Source organism: Lampetra fluviatilis, chromosome 36, assembly GCF_964198595.1.
Source record: "Lampetra fluviatilis chromosome 36, kcLamFluv1.1, whole genome shotgun sequence".
In the NCBI taxonomy this organism is placed as follows: domain Eukaryota; kingdom Metazoa; phylum Chordata; class Hyperoartia; order Petromyzontiformes; family Petromyzontidae; genus Lampetra; species Lampetra fluviatilis.
Genome location: NC_136310.1, coordinates 6703555 through 6726572, shown reverse-complemented (window position 1 = coordinate 6726572; position 23018 = coordinate 6703555). Strand labels below are relative to the sequence as shown.

General features: G+C 46.1%; 1 protein-coding gene across 5 annotated transcripts in view; it reads left to right on the top strand.

Annotated features, from left to right (window-relative positions):
- Positions 1-23018, top strand: part of LOC144945069 (tyrosine-protein phosphatase non-receptor type 11-like) — an 83906-nt gene that overhangs the window by 17129 nt on the left and 43759 nt on the right. For 4 of the 5 annotated variants that reach the window (XM_078873288.1, XM_078873287.1, XM_078873286.1 and 1 more), the window contains exons 2-3: positions 9129-9251; positions 15815-16009. In XM_078873288.1, coding sequence (XP_078729414.1) covers positions 9129-9251; positions 15815-16009 — 318 coding nt within the window. The remainder of the gene's footprint in view (positions 1-9128; positions 9252-15814; positions 16010-23018) is intronic. The other variant, XM_078873290.1, reaches the window with a different exon arrangement.

The following is a 23018-nucleotide window of genomic DNA, read 5'->3' as shown; positions in this document are numbered from 1 at the left end:
GGAAGCCGGGTATCGGGTAGGGGTACGGGTATCAGGTACCCGGTTGCGACCTCTGCTTTTAACGGAAAAGGTAGCATTTTAATGCGTTGGGTTTGTAATTTTCTGCAGGAGTGTCGTGTGAATGCTAGTCCCATATTCTTTGACGCGAATGAGGAAGCAAGTGCTCTACACTGATCGGGTTTTCCAATTCACCTTTTTTTTATTTTAATAAGTGCCCATCAGAATTAAAGAGCTTCGGGTAAATCGATACGACGGTTAAAAGTGTTCTTGCAACAAAAATATTCTCATTCGCGAACATGGTCAAAATAATATACGTCCCTTATATTTATTAGCATTAATGCATTATGGAGACGTTGAATAGGTTTTGAGTCAAATCGGCTACACGTGACGGATTCCATCCCATCACAAAGTTATAATTGGGAACGCTCCTGTTAAAATAACGTGTAATTTTCAGCACGTGACGTGAGCAATAGCCATTCAAGAGAAAGTATTTAATGCTGTAGAGCGGTAAGTTACTCAATCCGTACATTTACATTCTGTTTCGAATAAAGCCGAGTTGTTTCCCAAACATCGGAGTGTGGAAACCCCACGGTGACTGGTGCTGCAGTTGATCACGTATTGTCAAGTCTCTTAATTTGACATTACGTATAACTCTTACTTTTCAGTCAACAGGAACGTACGTTAAGCATGTTGAAATTATTCGCACCGTACATAGCCAATCGTGTTAAACTTGCGGTGTGGGGAAGAAGTAAGGACGAAACACCAAAAGCAGTTCTAAATAAATTTGTTTTCAATCCAACATTTCTGATTCGTCATGACCAATGACACACGCTTTCATTGTTTTTTTTTACTGGAGTGTGCTTCAGTGAGAATTGTTGCATTATCGTGCATCCTGTGATTCACTGGAAAATACCGACAATATGTTGGCCCAAGCTGAGACATCTATCGGAAAAAGCGGAGGGATTCTGTGTGGCGTGCATGGGGTCCATGTGGTGGATGCTACTTTTGATGCTGCTTTCACTGTGAGCTTCGCTCATGACAACTCAACATTCGGAGTCGTCGGCCCATTTTTGCCAAGTCGATCTCGGCCGTTCGGTACTCGACGGGCCGCGCCACTTATGTCGCAGCATTTGCAGTTTCGCCCTCGCTTCTGTCGGTGATCTGTTATTGATGTCCGCAACGTACTCCGCTGCATCAAGAGATTGTTCTGAGCCTTTTCGAAGCTGAATTGTGCCTTTAAAAATAGCTCCCGTTTAACATACCGCATGCGTTACTAGCCGCAGCGCTTTGCAGTGATCTTACGTGTGTAGAAAACTCGACACACACCGGTCTGTAACACTGCTGTGGCCTTAAACTGCAATATACTTGTAGGAACTTCCTGGTTACACCAGCCCACAGGGGATTATTGTGTTCGTCGTGCAGGGAGGGGCTGGGTGGGGAGGGAGGGGCTAGGTGGGGAGGGGCTGGGTGGGGAGGGTGGGGCTGGGTGGGGAGGGGAGGGTGGGGAGTGGAGGGGCTGGGTGGGGAGTGGAGGGGCTGGGTGGGGAGGGGAGGGTGGAGCTGGGTGGGGCTGGGTGGGGAGGGTGGGGCTGGGTGGGGAGGGTGGGGCTGGGTGGGGAGGGTGGGGCTGGGTGGGGAGGGTGGGGCTGGGTGGGGAGGGTGGGGCTGGGTGGAGAGGGTGGGGCTGGGTGGGGCTGGGTGGGGAGGGTGGGGAGGATGGGGCTGGGTGGGGAGGATGGGGCTGGGTGGGAGGGGTGGGGCTGGGTGGGGCTGGGTGGGAGGGGTGGGGCTGGGTGGGGAGGGGCTGGTCACCCCGTGGTGCCTTGTGCCCCCCCCCACAGTCGGGCATATTTGCGGAATACACCACGCCGCCATTGACCCTGGCCATTGACCGAGCAACCCAACTTTCCTACCAGCTCCCTCCGCAGGAATGTGTTAGAGTGGTTGACGTTTCAGGCAACGACCCTCTTTCAGAGCACATAAATTATTCGTGTGATATGAAGTTATTATGTGCTATGGAGAAGGGTGCCTGCCCGAAACGTCGCCTATTATTTCTTTTTAATTTTAATGCGGTGTTGTTATTGACAAATGCAAGGTTTTTTGTTGTTGTTATCTGCGCACCACTGCCAACACCGCAGTATCACCAAACAATGTTTTTAAATAATTTTCGTTTCTGGAGTAAAAAAAAGTATTTGCACTTGATGTTTTTTAAATAATATTTTATTTGTTTATTTTCTTTACGAAGGGTGGAAGGGTTCACCACACAGAATTTTGACAAATTGTCACAAACCAGGATGAAGATTACACTGATTCTTCACTTAACATTGTAAGTGAACGGTAATGCTAAAACAAATACGAATTCAGAATCTTTATTTATATTGGAGGAATCTGATGAGATATGAAGCTCTTTTTCTCACATGTCCAGGGCCGTGGTGTTATAAAGGAATGTTTAGTTTTTTTATGACGAGATGAATTAATGTATTTACTGAATGTATGTCGAACTTTTTTGGCACTTTACAAAGCCAACCGTGCTTATTGGATGTGTGGGGGAAAGTACAATAAACTAAACACAAAACAGCTCTAAAGAAATTAGTTTTCAATTTAGATTTAAAAGTGCACAGGTCCAGAATGGCTTCCTATTAATGTGTGGCATTATCAGTAACTTAACCATAAAAAAACATGACATTAACATTCAGAAACATTGAGAAAATTACTGCAACTTAAGTGAGAACAACTCGCGTACACGAGTAAAAACGTTTAAAAAACAAGTCATCGCAGGAAAGGGGAACTTAGGAGACCTGAAAACCATGTCCTCCTTTCAATTTGTTCCACGGAGGCATCATCCATCATCTTATAGCTGCGCCTTCCTGTCTTTTCCAAAAGCTTACGGGGTCGTTTCAGCGATCTGGCCACATGGCCTTTGGTGTAAGCTTCATTTAAACCAGCTGGAACCATAATGAGAAAAGCAGTGTCTCTCTTACTTATCAATAATAATAATTTACTTATCTTGGAAAACCACACTGCGTCAAAAGGACTCTTTTTTTCAGGAGGGTCCTGCTTTCGGTTTTAATTTGAATATGTTTTCAGCCAATTAAATGACGGGTGTTTATTAAACCGGAGCCCACGGAGAAAGTCCACACATGTGCAAGTGGGGGGGAGGGGAGGGCACCACCATCCCTGTACAGATGGAAAAAGATGGCAACAATGAGTCCACTTGCTGCTCTGCCTTCTCGTGGGCGAGCCGGTGCTCGACGCCCGCGGGAAAGGAGTATCGCAACATTTTTGCGTGATCCGCGAGCCCTTGGCCCCTCCACACCCGGTGGATTACAAGCAAATGTGCAAATAGCCACCAAACCAGAGGTCGCAAACGGGTTTTGATTCCTTACCCGTACCTTACCCGGCCGCACCAGGGTCGCAAATGGGTACCCGTACCCGGCCAGGTACGGGTACCCGTTCCCTACCCGTACCTGTACCCTACCCGAAATGAGTGACAAACGGTTACTCGCCAGTGACTCACGGCCTACCCGTACCCGATACCCGGCTACCCGTACCCGGCTGGGTACGGGTAGCCGGGTATCAGGTAGGGTACGGGTATCGGGTACCCGGTTGCGACCTCTGATTACAAGCAAATGTGCAAATAGCCACCAAACCCGCCTTGGCTTACGAAGAAGGAGACCCTTGTGTAGGGATGGCTAGGTGTAGAGTCATCATCATTATGATCAGATCTGATTAATCCACCACTAAAGGAGTTTGAAACTTCATTGATGGAAAAATAAAGCAATTATGACATCTAGATTTGTATTATTAAATTATCAAATGTCACTTTTTCTAGCACATTGCCTCTGATAATACGAAAAATGCAAGAGTACTGATAGTAAAATTAGAATAAATTTCTTAGCGTGCATGGGCATTGGAAAACACGCTTAATTTAAACACAGATGAGAGTGGTTGTGTACAGTTAAAGCTGGCAATAAGCACAGTTCTTGGATTAGCACTGTTCTTATATAAGCAACACACGTTTACACTACACTGGGAGGGGGAAGACGAAGGGCAACTTCTGATAGAAGCACACTCCAAATATAAGCACAGCTGGACTTTCTCCCAAAGGGGTTGTGCTTGTACCTGGTCTCTACTGTATATATGTGGTAGTTCAAGCAATGTGCGTATGGTCATTGCATCACGAATGTACAGTCACAAATGACTGGGTGGAGACCTTCAAAAACCAGCTGTGCACGAGAACCTGTCCAGACCAGGGAAGCGCCAGTCAGATTTCACTCTTTGCCCCGAGGGCTCTCAACCAGGATCCCAAAAAGCACTGGCTCATCAAGCTTGCAGAGGTGCATTCACGTCTGTTGGAGCAATCGGCAAGCGAAAACATGCCGGCTTCCAAAGATTCTTGGCCCAGCTGTAGCATGCGAGCACTTGGCATTGCTTGGACTCGACATCGGGAGAAGGAGGGGAGGGGGGGGAATGTCAGAACCCACCGAGTGGCCGGAGACGTCTTCACTCGCGTGGCTATCGCTTATCGAGCGAAACTGCGTTGCGTGTGTTTGCTCCGAACGGCGTCAGTTGGTGCCCCCTTGGTGTCAAAGTGCGAGGATAAGAAGTGAGGCTCCTGCTGTCCTTGCGGCGTGAAGTCACCGTGCCCGTGAACAGCCCTGTAAAATGACACCGCAACCACTACCTCCCATGTCGGCTGAATAGCACCTCGCTAACCCAATGCCAGCCGGTGCTCCCCATCGTGCATGGCAGAGCGACGTGTGGACCATGTCCAGAATCCTTGTGTGTTTCAAGGAACTGTGAACTTTAGATTCGCAATAGGCAAATTAAGTTATAAACCACCATTCGCTGCACATGGTGGTTGGGTGTTTTTTGTAGTCAACAGTATCCCTGTAATTAATTCCCCTTCCCCCCGTTTAGGTGTCACATATTAATTAAATAACAGAACGGATTATTTCGTGTTGTGATGAACGTAGTGGCAGTGTAGGTTACACAAACCTATTGTATACAAGATGTTCAAATTGGAAATGATCAATTCTCACACCGCTGATTTAAATGCATATGAATCGATTTATAACTCATGCATCGTTCCACCCTGAGCCACTGCTGATCACACGCAAATTATTATCGTGCCCTTGCGAATCTTAAGAGGCCTGTTTGCATTTGAACTTTACATTCTTTGTCGATGATAGTGACCACTGGCTGGAGCGGGGGGGGGGCCTGAGAGAGACCCAGCCATCTCCAACAGGATGCACGTACCAACGCAACACGCACATTCACAGCAGCGTGGGCTCCACAAAAGCATCCGTCGTCACCTTCCTAGCATCTCCGCTCGTCGGACCACAGCGGACGCAGATGCATTCCACGCCCAACCCTGCTTTTCCAGATAATGTAAAAAAAAACATGAACAAAATATAAATTTTTTTAAACTTTCTTTAATATGAAAGGGGCATCGCGTAGAAGCTGCCAGATTTTGTTTTGTAATAGGAAGCCAAGTTGTTGAGTACTGAGCTGTGTAGACTGGTGAATCGCGGTTCAGTCAACTGTCTGCACGCAATTTACTGCACGCAAGTGATAGCTAATTGAGCTTCGTTTCTAGGTCCAAGGTTAACGCGCATTTTTGTAAAGCCACCCCTACACTTGCCATCTCGCCATTCGTTGTCCTTGGTGGCTGATCTTATTCATGAACAATCGCAAGCTTTCTGCCCAGTGGCAGGGTCATCACTTAATCTCCCTCCATCCCGTCCGATCCCACTTCTCATTCTTCACCTCCCTTACTTGGGAAGGACAGTCAAGGTTGGTGTTCTTTTGGCATCCTTGACACTGTTTATGGGATACCCTTACTGACTGGGTTGGTTTGAAAATCTCCCTTGAATAATTAGCATCATAAATTCTCTCCAAATGCTGTATACATTTTTAAAAATACATTTTCTACAAGAAATATTATTCTGATGAATTCTTAGTATATGCAGTGTAAAGTCATACCCAGGATAAATTATAATAAAAAATGTAAAGCAATATCCATTTAACCGCTACAGGGGGTCCTCCGTTAATCGAGAATCGCGCTTCATTTTTTGTATAATATATTTTCTCGCTCGGGTATTCAGCGCCCAGTGGCATCCGCGACGGCGGCAACAAGCTCGCCGAACAATAACCGTGACGCGTCGGATAGGGGGCCCCCCCCCGTGCCAGGATAAGGTGAGGCTCCTTTGTGAGCGAGGCGAGTGTGAGCGCGCGCACACAGCTCGCCGCTCAGCGGGGGCCTGCCGTTTGGGTGGGTGGGGGCAGGAGGGGCCGACAATGTCGAGGAAGGAAGCACGTTGCACAACACAAAGCGGGCCGGGTTGAGCGCCCGGTTATGTCTCCGACACAAACACCGCCATTGAGTTTGGGGTTTTTTTTGTCCAACGCACATCGGCTTAATCATATCCTGCCCTCGGCGGGACAAAGCCAAGCCTTATTTTTTTTCTCTTCGGCCCCTACAATTTATCACACGTTTGTTCTGCGCGGGCGTCGGGTGCCGCGTTGTGCAATGAGCTGAATCGTAAACCCCCCATAAACGGCGAGCAAGCGGGCTGGCGGGCGAGCGAACGTGTAATTTTAACCTCTCGGTAGGGCGAGTAGAACGGAGTGAGTTGAGGATACACTTGTCAAAACATTTATCCGGAGTTCAATGAAGAGGGGAAAAAAAGAAATATCAGGCTCTGTTTGTGTTACGAGTTGAATTGCTGCAATCGCAGCATTGTTCGATAACAATTTGTAAAAGAAAAAATGTGTTCGATATTTTTCAGGCAGGGCTGCTCCGTCATGTTGAATGCATTGTTTATAAAGAAATGCCTTGTTTTTTTGGGCAGATTTGGCAATTAAACCTGTTTGTAAGTGCGAAAGCATGTTTGTTTATGGCCTTCAATTGTACGGACTTGTCCATAAAGGTAATATCCATAATGAATTATAATTGAACAGCAATTTGAATGGCAAGGTTCACATTTTGCTAACGAGTTCCTTAAATACTTGTGTTTTTAAAACCAAAAAACTTGAGTGATCTTCAACAACGCATTCATGAGAGAAACATTCTTAACGATCACAGCCTCCATGTTGGTGAACACTTAGTACTCCCAAGTCCTGGGATTCCAAAATCCCATACCTGTCGACCAAACACGGTTTGCCCACATTCTTGCACAGGGAAATTGAGTTTTCAGGTCCATACTGCGTACAGCTGCTTAAATTTGTGCACCAAAGAAAATGCGTCTATTTGTGATGGGACTTTGTGGGATGAACGTTGAGATTTATAAGGGCACGGGATGACCAAGAAGGTCTGGTGTGAAATCCCAATGTTGCGTGCGCCCCCCATGACTATGGCGCACATTCGGAGGTTTAAAGGGATGATGACACTTGTATAATACATTCTTGACATAGCCGAAGCTGCTGTACTTTTATCATCTGTAGTAATTAGATAGCTTTTGTGGTCACATTTACAATGTGCTCGTAGTTTGGTTTAGTTTCAGGAAAGTTTCCCAAACTCGACTGCCTGTGTGGCCCTCCATGGTCCACCTTTCCATGTTTTACCTGTCTTCTGATTTCAGATATTGATGCTCTCCAATGCATACTGCACACACCAGATGATTGGTAATGCAGAAAGTGCTAATGCAAAAGAAGGTACATCTTTTGTGTACGTGTGTGATCCACATGATTTCAAGACTGCTCTTTATTTGAGTGTGTGCCCTCTCGGTATCTTTATATCCAAGCGCCCTTTTATATCCCTTGCCACGATTGGTTATCGCACGTCATTCTAAAATATATATAACATGTATGTATCTACTTGGAACTTCTTTTTGCTGTGGTTGTCCCACCTGATGACGGAAGCTTGTGTTGCCTCCGAAACGTCGTGATTTAATTTAGTTGTTTTCATTTTTATTTTATTTTCACCTACGTGACTTTACCGAAAGAACCAAAGAGTATGGATTCCTGCAGTCACGAAAACTTCAAATCTAGAATTACTTTGAACTTCTTTCGCACTGCACGTAGCCAACCATGCTAATTAGAGGTGCAGGAGAAGAACAACCAACTAAATCCTCGGAGCTGTTCTATGACAAATTGATTTTGATTGTTTTACGCAGTCATTAGAAACTGGATCGTGACCATACTCTTTGGTTCTTTCGGTAAAGTCACATCAGGTGGGAAAGGTGGGAAAGCTTTCCCACCTGATGTTGCGCCCGAAACGTCGTGATTTATTTTATTTTATACCCACGTGACTTTACCTAAAGAACCAAAGAGTATGGACTCCTGCAGTCACAAAAGCTTCAAATCAAGATTGGGTCGTGACCATCATCATCACCCCGCTTCACTTGAGAACCCAGTTGAATTACCGGTGGCTAAAACCCGGATTTGAAAACCAGGATCTCAACCCAAGATCTGAATGTTGCCAGCTCGGTGTGCTCTGGACAGCCCCCCCCCCCCCGGGCCATCTCGGCAAACTCGCTGCAACACATTTTGAGCATAAAACTACAAACGTGCATGTCGCAAGAAACCTACCCCGCATAAGCGCCAGCTCACCTGAGTCAGAACGTCGTTGGCAAGTTGTAGGAGAGATGGTCGTCCCGTACGGAGTGTTTCACCACATGTCAATTTCCTGGTATTTGTAAACTTAAACGCTCGCAGCTTGGCGAGCCTGATTTAAGTGAAAAGCCATATTTATATCCTGCAGTGGCTTTTTTTTTTCATCGCCCACTGATACTTCAACTTTGCCAGTCGGGTTCGTGGTCGAGACTAAATGACAGAGTGGCAGCCCCAAGGGAGTGGATACTCCCGAGAGGTATTTTTACTCCACGAAGGTGGATTCAGCCACGTCCAGATGCACTATGCAGTTTGGTTATTGCATCGGGTTATCAGGAGAGAATAGTGATGGCTTGGGGGGGGGAGGCATTGATCCAGCAGTGGCGAGATCAACCCCGCTGGGGTGACTTGGTTAGAGGTTCCACAGGTACCTCGATCGTAATAAACATGTGGAGAGAGTTCAGTTAGATATTTTCCGTTCTTGTATTTTTTTCCCCCGCTCCAAATGCGCTGCCTGCAGAGTACTGACCTGTTCCACTTTCTTCCTCCCCGTGTGCTCTGTGCTGCCACCACAGATGGTTCCACCCCAACATTTCAGGGATCGAGGCGGAACATCTGCTAATGACGCGTGGCGTGGACGGCAGCTTCCTTGCCCGACCCAGCAAGAGCAACCCCGGGGATTTCACACTCTCCGTGAGGTGGGTTCGGGTGGTGAAGCATGCTCGATTATTCCCCCCGGCCCCATTGGACGGAGTGGGGGAGGCCTTAATCCAGCAGCGGATTGACAAGGGTTCGACATGTGTATATCACGTGGGTTCCTCCCCTCCCGCACCTCTCTGCCCTTCCCCCTCTCTTCTCGCCTCTCTCCTCTCCCTCCTGCCACCTCTCCCGTTCCCTCTCTCCGTCCCTCTATCCCACCCGCTCCTCCCCTCCCTTCGCACACTCGCACTCATTTCCTCTCCTTTCCTGAAATCTCTCCGTCCTTATTATGCTCAACACTCCACTTGTATCTCATCTCTTAATCTGCTTCCTCTCTCCGATCTTTCCATCTCTCCATCCTGCCTGTAGTTCTCTCTGACCTCTCACTCTCTCGTTCTCTCACTCCCTTCTCCGAGACTCTCCTCCATCTTGCCTCTGTTTTTGTTTATATCCCCACTGCTCCCTCCCTCCCTCCCCACCTTCATCCTTCTTTTGCCATCGTCCCAAACACATGGTGCTTCCCCCTCCCGCTCACGGTGGAAAAAAAAGTCCTGGATCCACACATGCCCCACGGTCCTAAAATTTAACACTCTATCCATTACACAGTCCGACTGTCAACTTTGTCTATTGACGCACGCGCGCTGTCATGACGTCCCCAAGCCCTCTTGCGCCAGAGTAATTCGGGTCGACTCCCGCTAATCTGTGACAAACCGGAGCAGCGCTCGCGCAAGCCGGGTATTTGAATGGGTGACTTTAATCCATGGATTGGCAGCGCCGTGAATTCACAAGCACGCTGGGGAAGTGGGGGGGGGGGGGCGCGCGGCTCTGCGCCGATATTGATCTCGGCGTCTCTTAATATCAGGTTCGTAAAATCCCGCACGTGGATTTTTACGCACGGTGTCGGCATGTGACGGTTTGCGTTACGCGCGAGGCCACCGTAAAGAAGGCATATGGCGGCGAACGTTGGCTCTGTTCGTGGCGTTAATCAGAACCTATACCATTCATCGTACAGGCTATGTTGCGCTATTTCTATCTCTCCCATTTAAATCTCTCCCATTTAAATTGCGTGTAAGGATGATCCTGTGTGTATGTGTGTGCGCATTTGTTTGCATGGTGTGGAGCAGAGTGTTACGGTTACCGATCCACACTCGAACTCATTAACACTAGTTCAATTCCTGCTCATGACCGATACCAGTAACGATTATGTCAACCGGTCTTGGGCCTCACCTAGGTCAGCTTGGTCTCAAATGAGTACCTGCTGTCATGTGTAAGCATCGCCATTGGGGAGACAAATGCGGTCGGGCGTGGTGCTGGCTACCCACCCCCTCGTGTGCTGTGCCGGCCTTCATAGGTGCTGCTCACTAACAGCACTTGCCCCAACAGTCTGTTAAGGCTATACGGGGGATCTTTTCTTTGCTTGCATAAAACTGTGAACAGTGGTGGAACTGGTTTCACGCACCTCACTATGATTTGAGTGACATGTTAAATTTTTGGGTATCCGGTATCATGTATTATGTGGTAACAATATTAGTGGCATGTGATATCTAAACCTCACCTGGGTCTCTCCTCCTAGGTTCTTACCGAGCTTCATAAAGAGTGACTGGCGTGTTCAAGCAAATGTTGGTGCGAGTGAAACATTGTATGTTGGACTTGACCCATGCCATACCAACCCTTCATGTCCTTTGCTGGCCATATGTACTTGCTAAAACAGCTTTCCTCTATGGTCTCTTGAGACTGCAAGTGGGCATTTGAGTTTTTACATATTTTATATTCACCAAGACTCTCAAGGCAAATGTTGTTCTCAAGAAATAATTAGTGGTGTTGCACGACCAAGTAGATGGCATGGCAACTACTATGCATATTCCCTGTGTCTTTCGGTAAAGCCACGTAGATAGAAAAATAATCATACAAAATAATAAAATATCACGAGGTTTCGATCGCAACACAAGCAATCGTCATCGGGTGAAAAAATATAGCGGGAGAGCTGCTGAGGCAGGATGTTCTAAAGGTTTGAGATGGGTGTAGCCCAAGGGTCAAAAGCGAAGTGGGCAGGGCTAGAGATGAAATTTGCATGTCAATGTAAGATCGGACGACGAAGCTGTGGAGGTGGTCATTGTATTGTGAGAGAATAGCATGTTTTCAGTTTTCCTACATATGACATGCTAATCTCTCACAATACAATGGCCACCTCCACAGGTTTGTCATCGTGGTGGAGCTCAGCTCTCCGATCTTACATTGACATGCCTCAGTAGCTATCCCGCTCTATTTTTCACCTGATGACGATTGCTTGTGTTGCGATGGAAACGTCGTGATATTTTTTTTTAATTTTCTATCTACGTGGCTTTACCGAAAGACCCAGGGAATATGAATTCCTGCAGTCACGAAAGCTTTAAGTCAAGATTTAACTACGATGCATGTCTCACCATCTCTGTGTTCTCATTGTTCACCCATCGCTGATAATATTTATCACACAGCACCAGGTACTCTGTTTAGGCTGAATCAAGTAAACTTGAGCGAGTCGCATGCATGTACAGTACAGTGTACGGGTGGGAATCAAACCCAGGCTCCTCGGGTTCATGACGGAATATAGTAAATTCCGACCACCACTCGTATAAATGATCGGCGTTGGCTGAGTAAGTGAGCACTTGGCTCCACGATTCCAGTGATTTGCGATCACTTCCTCCCCGTGGTGTGCAACGTCGGTGGCGATTTTTTATTTGTTCTTGGCCCAGATTCTCTCGGTCAGCTCGGCGTACGGTCGTAGACTATTTAAAAGTATTTGTATTTTACCAGCTAAGGCCCACTGAGCTCTATACTGTAGCTCTTTTCCAGAAGTGACCTGGCTATCACAAATGGTAGCCCAAAGAAGTGGCTTATCATCACGAGTAAATTTATAGCAGCCAAATACTCTAAACGATAAGTTGATTCTAAATGTGGAGTGGAAAACCGGAGGACCCAGAGAAAAATCCATCTAGGCACGGGGAGAATATACAAACTCCAAATACACAGGTGTCGGGATTGAACCCACTACCTCTTGTATATTAGGCGAGGTAGTTAACATCTCGCCACCGTGGTTGCTGGTGTGGTTTTTAACGCCAGCGTTGGGGAGACGAAGGTGGCAAGGCATGCGTGGTGCTGACTGCACCACCCCCTCGTGTACACTTTTAGCCTAGTGTTCAATGCAGGCTTTCCGCGGGCTAAATTGTGATCTTTGTCTCAGTGTGGGGGTGTGAGTGTGTGTGTATTTGGTCGTGTACAGTTCCTGGAAAGCACTCATGAATTCGCTTCAAGCTTTTAATCTGCTTACAGTGGATATTGTGTAGTGTTTTTGGAAAATGAGAATTTGGGATTGCCAAGTGCTGTGTTTGCCAGCTGTCCATGGCAAGCACACAGAATTTCTTGGAAGCCGTCATTAACCTGTTTCATATGTCTCGCACCGTATAAATCACTTTCACGATATTGGCAAGTGGAGTTTTTGTGCAAGGGTCAATGTTGCACACATGGCCTGAAAATGAATTTGCTGCTTCGCTTTCAAATACAAGCGGTCTCCAGTTTACGTGGGACAGTCTGATATACACGATCCACATTTACGTTGTTTATATAACGCCACCACGAATCGATTTGCGACGCGGAAACTTGTTTGACAGTGCATCTTCCAACACAACACATTTGAACAGAGTCAATCTGGTTTCTGCTGTGACTTGGCGTGGCAAGTGATGTTTCTACTGATTCCACTCTCTATGGTGAAATAGGGTCCGATTTCCGACGATCCAATTTATGACGGGGATTTACAGGAAGGCGTTGTGTCACAAAAGTGGGGGGGGGACCGCCTGTACTGTGTCTATTGGGGTGGCGGCTGGGTGGCTCAGTGGGTCAGAGGACTGAGCTGGCACGGCTGAAATTTTGGGTTCAAATCTGGGTTTCGGCCTCCTGCAATTAAACTGGGTTCTCAAGTGGAGTGGGGTGATGCTCTCAGCCCAGTCACCAATGAATGCTTGCCTCGTGAGGGAAAAAAAGCATGAACTCTTTGGTTTTAACGAAATTTAGCTGATCTCCTAGATCGCCCTGCGATGAACATTTCTGTGTTGAAGGGCATGTGTGGGAAAGTGATCTCCTCCATAGTGTGTCGATAAGAAAAGGTCGCTTGAAGGAATTTCAGAATGGTTCGGTGACATCACCTTCCGTTGGCCAAAATCAACCATGCTCGGGGAACACAGTGCCCTGCAAGAGTTCTGAATGGATTGGTCTCGTAAGATGGTGCCAAGAGCTCAATTGCGATACAATTGGTTAAATAGCAGCGTCGATCAAGTTGGTAGCTCAGAGTATATAACATTTGTTTTTTATTGTCAATAAGCCATTTTCCGTGTATTTTTATTTCTATGTTTAAGTAGCACTGTCAATGCTCTAGCTTTGCAAACGTTCCAGTTGGCCTGATTGTGATTCCCAAACTGTTCATAATAAACACACAACAACAGCAACACTTTTCATGTCTCTACTCCATGTGGTGTGGTTTTACCTTGTAGGGTTTTGTTCTTATGACCCTGAAGAGCTTTTCTTTTTTTCCACAGTTACTGAGCACAGGCCCAAAGGGCCCAAAACATCAAGCAGCCAATGACAATAATGAGCGATCGATTTAAATGATGATGATGATGATTATTATAAGTATCCTGGCTCTCTTGTAAATTGTGAATTGCTCATTAATTGTCTTTGTATTATTGCAGTGTAATACAGCTGTGCTTTTATGTAATTTACGAAAACATTGAGGTCGCCTTAGCCCAATCGCTAAACACTACAATCCCAAGGAACCATCATCGAATTAAAAAATAAATGTTGTTCTTAAAGGTAGATTCAAGATAACGATTGATGAGCTCCCATCGTCCCGATAACTACTTAACCCTTTCCCATTTCGATGATGTACATATACGTCGTAGGTTTTTCTTCCGATTCAGAACCGGAAGAAAAATTAAAAAAACTTTATCGGTGCCGAGGCTCCCACAAGGCCACCTGGCAGGGCATGTGGCACAGTTTGGCGCCAGCTAACATGGAGTACGGTCTTGTCGCTACAGTTCTCTACCGTGAGTACAGTGTCTTTAAAAGCAATGGCATTCCGCCTCTAAATAAAATTAACGCTCAGCCTCTTGCACATTCTGAGAATCGGCAGCGAATGCGGCCTATCCTGCAACTTGCAGACGTCTCGGAACGGAAAGGGTTAAGGTGCGTATCCCAGGCTGTCCAACTACTTAACTTTGAATCATTGTTGGTGAGAAAGAACAAGACTGTAAGGGTTACTGTAAGAACCCCGGTACTTCTCTGCAATATTGATGGTTTTAGTCTTTGTTTTCTTGTTGTTGCTGATGTGCCCACGAAGCACCACGGATCTCCCTTGTTAAATGGCCGGGAAACTGCCTAAACGAGACCATGCATGTAACAAACAAGATAAACTCAAACCGTCAAATGCACTTATGGCACTCTCAATGTTGCTGCGACGTCATCCTCGTATGTTTTAATACAGCGTCAATGCATTTACGTCGTTTCTAAAGTTTGGTTTCTTTTTAACTAAAGTTAAAAATGCGCCTGACAGCCTACGATTTTTTTTGCATTGCGTATTCTTTCTCTAACTTGGTGTCACTTGGCCCGGCACTGAAGCACAAACTAAATAATTGGTCACTCATCTCGAAGCAGGGCACTCCATGTTTGAGATGTTGGGACACGTTTCGGTGTTCTAGTACACTTGTAATTTTTATTAAATAAATATGAACATTTCTAAACTTTACTTTTTATTTTACCAGGTAAGTCACCACTGAGCCCATATTGCTCTTTTTCAGAAGCAGCATGGCCACAAATGATAGTTCAACACGGTGGTTTATCACGTGGAAATAAATAAATAAATGTAGAGGGAAAATCCGGAGAACCCGGAGAAAAATGCATGCAAACACGGGGAGAACTCCAGACATAAAGCAGGCGTCAAGGTTGTGATCGAACCGACGACCTCCTGTATACCAGGTGAGGCAGTTAACATCTCGCCACCGCAGCATCCCTATGCTTTCTACTTCTGCAGTGCAGCTGTGTGAGGTTGCGGTTGCGAGTGCTGGGTGATAATATGTCGGGGGAGGTTTTGGGATGGCGGGCGGGTGGTTTGTGGTTGGTGGCGGTGGGTAGTAGTGGTGATGGGATGGTAGCGGTGATTGGGTGGTTGGCGATGGTAGGCAGTGGTCATTTGGTGGGTTTTGGCTGGTGGTAGTGGGTGATGGTACTGGTAGGGGTGAGGTATTTAGATAATGGCGGTGGGTTGTAGTTGGTGGTGGCTCTCTTACCCTACTGTTTGTGCACAAGTCCGCTGTTTGTCTCTGTATTGCTCGTCTCTTATCTACCATTGCTGTATTTGTCGTCTTTCCTTTTTTTTCTTTCCCCTCTCCTTCCCCCCCCCCGGTATTTTCCTCGATGTGATTCGTATTTTCGCGCATTCGTAAAGCGTCTCGGGGCCGCTACTGCCGCCGCATTCGGGCACCAAGTAAGCGTAAACTGAAAAAAAATCCTCATCTCTTTGACGGACGGATTGCAGGCGGAACGGCGAGGTGACACACATCAAGATCCAGAACACGGGCGACTACTACGACCTGTACGGCGGTGAGAAGTTCGCAACACTCGCCGAGCTCGTGCAGTACTACACGGATTACCAGGGCCAGCTGCGCGAGAAGAACGGAGACATCATCGAGCTGCGATTCCCGCTCAACTGCGCCGACCCCACGTCCGAGCGGTACGGCAGAGGCCCACACAATGCCGACGGAAGTCGGGGCAGACGGAGGGGGGAGAGGGTGGCGGGACAAAACGTTATTTTTATATTCTGATCTTGCTGCCGACTTTGCAGTCATGAGACTAAGCGTCTGTTCGCATCTCTTGCCAAACCAGGGTATCGCCACATCTGTTAAGAGGATGGCGCTGTGGAAGGGGGGTGTACAAAGTGTTTGTGAGATTCCCCTTAAAGTGACCCTTTTTTATATCCACAAATTAGGAGTTGACACGTTTTCTCACGCCCCTGCTTGCGTAGAGATGCGTTAGTCGCGTGGCAGTCTAACCGATATTGTTTTCATTGTCAGAGCTGGAATTTAGCCAAATTAAGTGAAAACCAAACTTAATGTAAAGGTAATTTTACGCAGTCATTGTTGACCAGGCTGAGGCCACGAACTCGCTATACCTGAGAACCAAATTAAATTATGGTTGGCTATTCAGATTTCAACCTGTATCTCAACAGTGGTGGTTTTGGGTCGCCCAATAAAGAGTTATAATTTTAAGTAGTTGGTGGCTCAAAACAACATATTAGCCAGTTCTTGTTGCTATTGATGATCTTGATGGAAATTTCATTCATCTGCGAGAAACGGCAGTCATGAAGTGTCTAACCAATTTTCAACACTCCAGGACACATAATCCAAGTTATTTAATTTCATCGTCATCATCATTCGCCGTGATCCATCCTCTCCTGAATGAAAGCCTCCCCATGCTGCCGCTCTCTCTCATGCTCCTAAAATGTAACGATCTTTCTAGCACCTGCACGCGAGTCGATCTCATCGCTCCATCTGTGCGGAGGACATTCTCTCTCTCTCTGGATTTTTTCTGCCTTTGGCCTGCCACTTTGTTTTTAGTCTCAACTACTGGACGTCATCCCTTCTAGTGACGTGCCCTACACAAGCCCACTTGCTTTTTGCGAACATTCAATGTGACGTTTTTAACCTGCGTGTGTTGCCGGGGGATTTATCTGCACGATAAGAGCTATTTGTTTTCCTGGGTTGCGTCGACACGGGCACGATTGTAGTTTTTTTTTCCCACAGAGACGCTACCGGTTGTTGGTTTCTTGTGTTGGTAATGCACTTTTTGCTATAAAGCCAAAAACTCTACGAGGTGTGGTGCCAAACACCAGCTGTTATTGTTTAGTTGTATTTTCAAAGAATCGGAGATGGAGCGGTGGCGCAGTGGTTAGCGCATTATGCTTTGGACCCAGTGACCTCCATTTGATTCTGGGCCACGGCTAATACCAGCCGCAAGCGATTATCCTTACCAGTCCTGTAAACCCTTTTAACGAACCTGCACTGTCCAGGGTAGTGAAGTATGGTAAAAAACGATGACCAAAAGGAGTGAGGAAGCCCTAATTTAGAAGTGGATGGATAAAATGCAAAATGTTAGTTACATCTTTTTTATTCTATAAAAGGATTCCCAGGTGCAGTATGACAGTTGAGAACACACGGTCATGCAGCCAAACTCGCAAGAGGAGAGCTCGTGCATGCGCTGGGCAGGAAAGAACAGGTCCATTGGTTTGTGTCTCGTTATGTTAAAACAACTAAGGAGAAATACACCTGTCCCATGTGTTTTGATCTGTGTGTTGCCATGAGCTGCGTTAGCCAAGCTACGACACACCAATAGTATTCACAGTGCGGCCTGTCAATAAACGATAAAAGTAATGAGTGTGGAGCCGGGGTGGTGGTGGGTGAAACATCCCGAGCCAGTCCGCATAGCTGCCTTGTTATTACATCAGAGTAATTAATAAACATGAAAACTGAAATGCTTTTCGGACAACAGCTGCAGTAGGGTTGCAGTTGTCTTTAACGTCCACTTCACAGCATGGGACCGCACGCGTCGGGCTGCGGAAATTCCCTGCAGACCTCTTCTGTTTGACGTTGTGATTGACCGACTGACATGACAATCGGCCCTCGGCCCCTCTCCCTGGGGTCGCGACCCCTGCATCACAGCACAGGGGGGGGGGGGGAGCAAGCAGGAATTCCCATGGTTAATTCCCAGTGGCAGGAGTTTCTGCTGTTTGGAATCCGTATCAAGGGTTGGACAGCTGCTGGGTATTGGGTGTGGGGTTTTTGTTGTTTTCTTCAGCACTCTTCGACGTGCGAGGGCGATGGGTTCATTGCGTGCATGCATGCGAGTGCCTAGCAAGGCACGGGCTTGTGTACCCCCCCCCCCCCACGGTGCAGTTTATAACGCAGGCGGGCGATGATATACGGTGGAATAAAGAGCAGAATTAGACTGTCCGTCTTTTGCTGATGGCTGCGCCGGGTCATTAATCCACCGAAATAAGCCGTAAAAACCTGAAGGGAAATTACACGATGAACTGCAGTAGTCCTGTCCTGCACGCCTGCGTTTTTTGTGATGCTGTAGCTGCATGGATTTTTATATATATTTTTTTTAATATGCAAGAGCCGCACCTGATGCCGTGTCGCAGGACCATGCATAAGCTTGGCTGGAGTCGAAAGTGAATCATCGATTGTTTGCTTGTGAAAGCGAATGCGTTTATTTTTCGTCAGAATTTTATAATGTTATAAACTAGGTGTGCAATGGTTTCCGTAGTCGAATTCAGCTTGAAAAATGCGCGGGAAATTATTGAGGAACGAACAAAAAATAAGCTTGGAGAGTTTGTTCCCAAAGATAAATATGAACTGACGAAAAGTCGGACGACAAGCTTTTGGAACAAATAAAAAATGTCGATAGATTAATTGTTTGCTTATGGGTTAGGTCGTGTAAAAAGCATGTGTCGTAAAACCCTCCTCCACCTGACACAGCCCAGGAATTAAATTGTCACGTGAACCGAACGTGGCCAGATATATTGCTTGCTTCAGCAGCGCCACTGGTGATGTCGTTGGAGAGGAATCTCAGAACATTCATAAACAGTTACCGACGTTTCACTGGAGACTACACCCAGCATCATCAGGTTGTTAACGGGAGCTCGGATCTCAAATGGAAGCGCTTCCTGTTGGGAAATGCAACAGATGATGATGTGTGCGTGTGTGTACCTCGGGAGATTTTTGAAGGCACACGAGCATCCAAATAATGAAACGGACGCAAGCAAGAGGAAGGCGGGGAGTGATTTTTGAAAACGGTATAGCGTAACAATTAAACATATTTAAATTCAATTTCGCATGCCTGACTTCGTAACGTTAAACATCGCCGCACAGCGTGACGCTTCAAAACATTCAATACCGCTCGTGTTCGATAATGAAATGGGAATGTTATCGGTCAATATGTGCAAGGTTAACCTACCGAGCCAACCCACGGCATGTCAGGTCGGCTTTTTGTACTTTCTGTTTCCGAAGGTTGTCTGACCCCATTAGCACTGATTTCATGAGAAGGGAAGGGCAAAGAATGAATGAAGTAATTTCAGATTCCCAATCAGTGTCAGTCACCTGTGATCGATGAACCGATGTGGTCCGTTCCAAGTGGAGCTCTTATTACGAAGACACGTACTCTATTTCATTTAATTACTTTTCTGTTAATTTCATTTGTGTTGAGTGCTTAAGTAATCTAATAGCATATACATACCATCTGTTTATTCAGGAGAAAAAAAAAACTGACTTGCTCTCTTTGAGAAGGTGGTCGTGCTTTTGAATGTTTTTTTTTTACCGGTCTACCTCTTGAATGAAACAAATGATTTGCTGATGCTATTGTGTTGGCAGTGGTGCACAAGCAGAATAAATAAACCTTCATCACAACTGTTAACAGCACTGCCTTTGAAGAATATATATAAATATAAAATCGGCGACATATCAGGCAATGGTCCTTCTTCATCGCACATATCTCTCGCGAGCGATTTGCCTTTGGAAGTAAAGCGGAGCATCCGAATGAAAGTAAGAGGGGATCGCGCTCAAAAGGTTCCCACACGGACGCGTTCACAAACTGCAGCGACCGTGCCATGGAAAGTGAGTGCGTAAATCTGTTCGGTCACAGCGTCCATCCAATCGATGAATCAAGTCATTTAGGGTTGCATGGGAAACCAAACCCCTTTTACGAGAGACACCGTGAGAGTAATTGACCTGAGCGTGTTTCGTTTGTATGTATGTTCAACTTCTTCTTGGTTCTTTCGGTAAAGTCACGTAGAAGGGAAATAATAAAATAATACAAATTTACCAATAAAATGATTCTCACGACGTTTCGGCATCTGAAGACGCTGTCTTTCCGACAGACCTGTTCTTCACCTGAAGACGGCTGCTTGCGTTGTGGCCGAAACGTCGTGAGAATTATTTTATTATGTTTTATTTTTATTATTTTATTATTTCTCTTCTACGTGACTTTACCGAAAGAACCAAGAAGATGAAACTTCGTATAGCTATGTCATACTGATGACAACACGATATTCTATCATAAGAAATCCAAAACATATATTTTCAAACTTTTTACACGCTTTTATTTAACTTACTGTATGTGTTGTCGTATCCAAAAATCTTGTAACTCAATTTCAACCGTATTCCCAATGTCGTATCGACTGCAAACTTGGTATAGGTATGTCATACTGAAGACAATACTATATTCTATAATTGAAAATAAAAAATAAATATTTTTAAACAATATTTTTTACGGCTCTAATTGTACCCGCTGTAAATCACCACGGTCCCTGACGTCACGGCAAGCCTTGGGGGGAGCCACGCCGAGGGGCGGGGGATGTGGAAGGAGGGGAGGGGCGATGGTGGAAGGGGGCAGGGGTAGGGGCAGCTCGGACAGTACATTTCATTAAAGCGTGTTTTTAAAAAAAGTGTTTTTTTTATATTTTATTCCCCCTTGGAATTTGACGAGGCTTTCATTGTGTATATATATACACACACATATAAAATTAGCCTGTTGCCCAGACTATAAGGTGAAATTTATTCCCTGAATTTTAGAGCAAAGCTGTATAGTAATCCAATAGGTATGTCTGAATCAGAATCTTTATTTATCCTGGAGAAATCCGATGAGCTCTGAAGCTTTTTTCACAGATGTCCAGTTAGGGGGGGTGGTCAGAAAGTTAAAACAATTGTTTGTTGATTACGGCATTTTCGTATAACTTTACAATTATAATAATTTAAACTTTTAACGCGCACACAGTATTCACTCGCTCTCAAAGAGCGAGAACGACTCGCAGGCTTGAGGAACCACACACAGCCTGGAAGGCAGCTATGTGGTAGCCGGTGACACCAAGTAATTTACACTGGCTGAAACTATTAATTTTTGTACATTATTGAATGCAGACCTACGTGCCAAATGTGTTTTGAACTTGTCTTGGCAAATTCATCCATACATGTGCAGTAGAACCATGCGGAAATGAGGAATACTCGAAGGCCTGTTGCCATTTATTAAACCACTGTCACACTCGACACTCTACGCTCACACCAGTGTAGGTGCGTTCTCTCTCGGTCCTTTATCCCGGACACTGAATACTATTTGGGTCCTGCCCTCGGCTGTCCTTTGGGGCCCTCTCTCACTCGTCTGCCGGAGCGGGAGTTCAGCCAACACCGCTTCCGCGACGAGAAGAGAGAAACCCTCTCCGAGCCGACCCTTACTGAATTCTCGGGACCCTATCCTCGGCTCTCCCCTTGGCTCTCCCACTCGTCTGCCCGGAGCGGGGGTTCAGCCAACACCGCTTCCGCGACGAGGAGGGAGAGACTCCCTGCAGCCGATCCTTAACCTGTCTTCCCACAACGACCCCGCCTCCGTCACGGGGTCCCCCTTAAGAACCCCTCGGGTGGCTCCTCCCCCCAGCTCGGACCCGCCTTTGTTTCCGAAGGTGCCTCTTAAACCACCCGTGACGTTACGTCATCCTTGACTGTCAACCCGCTCACACTTTCTTCTGTTCGCCCCCTCATGGTTACTCACAATACTCCTCTACACAGAGCGAGATAATCTCTGCTGTGCATAAAATGTAGAGCTGGTTTCTAACGACCTGCCAAATGTGTATGAACATGTGTAGTTGACTTAATTTACTCATGGGTAGAATGTCATATCTGCTTTGGTCCCCTACAAATGTTTGAGATGGGATGGGATATAAGGCGCGTTGAGCCGCCAAGGCATTTAAGAGCCATAATAATGCAAAATACATGAGCATAAAATGTCTCCTTCATGCATCCATCTCTCCACATTAAAAAAATAAATTGGCAGAACGCATCGACTGCACGGCTTTGTGTGAATGCATAATTTCGGCAGCATTGATTCAAGACGAGCAAACTCTGGACCAGTTTCGAGATTCAGTATCTCATTAGCAGGGTCAGGCTTACTTGAATCAATTTCTTACCGGCAATGACCGTCACTTTACGATGCAGGTCCTCGTTTGACGTGAATTTATTTCATCTAAACACAAAGATTATTAGTGTTATTAAACATGCAAAGAGTACATGTAGCTATTTATTAAGCCCATGATAATTAAGTGTATCGTTACACACACACACACTGCCTATTAAATGTTCTCCCACATTCACGCTTATCATTTCAGAGCTGGGTATGGCCAAACAATTTTTTCCTTTAGGTTTGCCAAATGTTATCGCCAATTATAATTTGCTGGAGTAATTTCACGTCGTCGGGTTAAGAAACGTTCCTTGCAGCCGTTTTTCCCAACAGAACTTTGCATTGTTATGTCATGAGATGGCTTCAGAATTTGTGATACCACAGGACTACTTATAGAGTCAACTTCTATAGACCTCTTCTTCAACACTGGATGGTGCCGATTCACACCTCCCTTGGCGTGCAGTCTCTACGCATGCCTATCAACCAGTATTTATACATTTACAAATTCTGAGCTGATCCCAATGAATCTCACACAACTGCTTTTTTTTGTTCAGTCATCGGTGACTGGGACGAGACAATAAAACTTGTTACGCTTGAGAACGTTTTTAATCGATTTTCATGCAACGTATGTGGTCATCACAAGAACCCATGGGCTCTGTTCGTGTGCGCTTGCTTCATGGCCTGGCCCGCTCCTTCCCTGCACTGTTCGTCTCGAGTGCCGCGCTGTAAAAACGTACTGC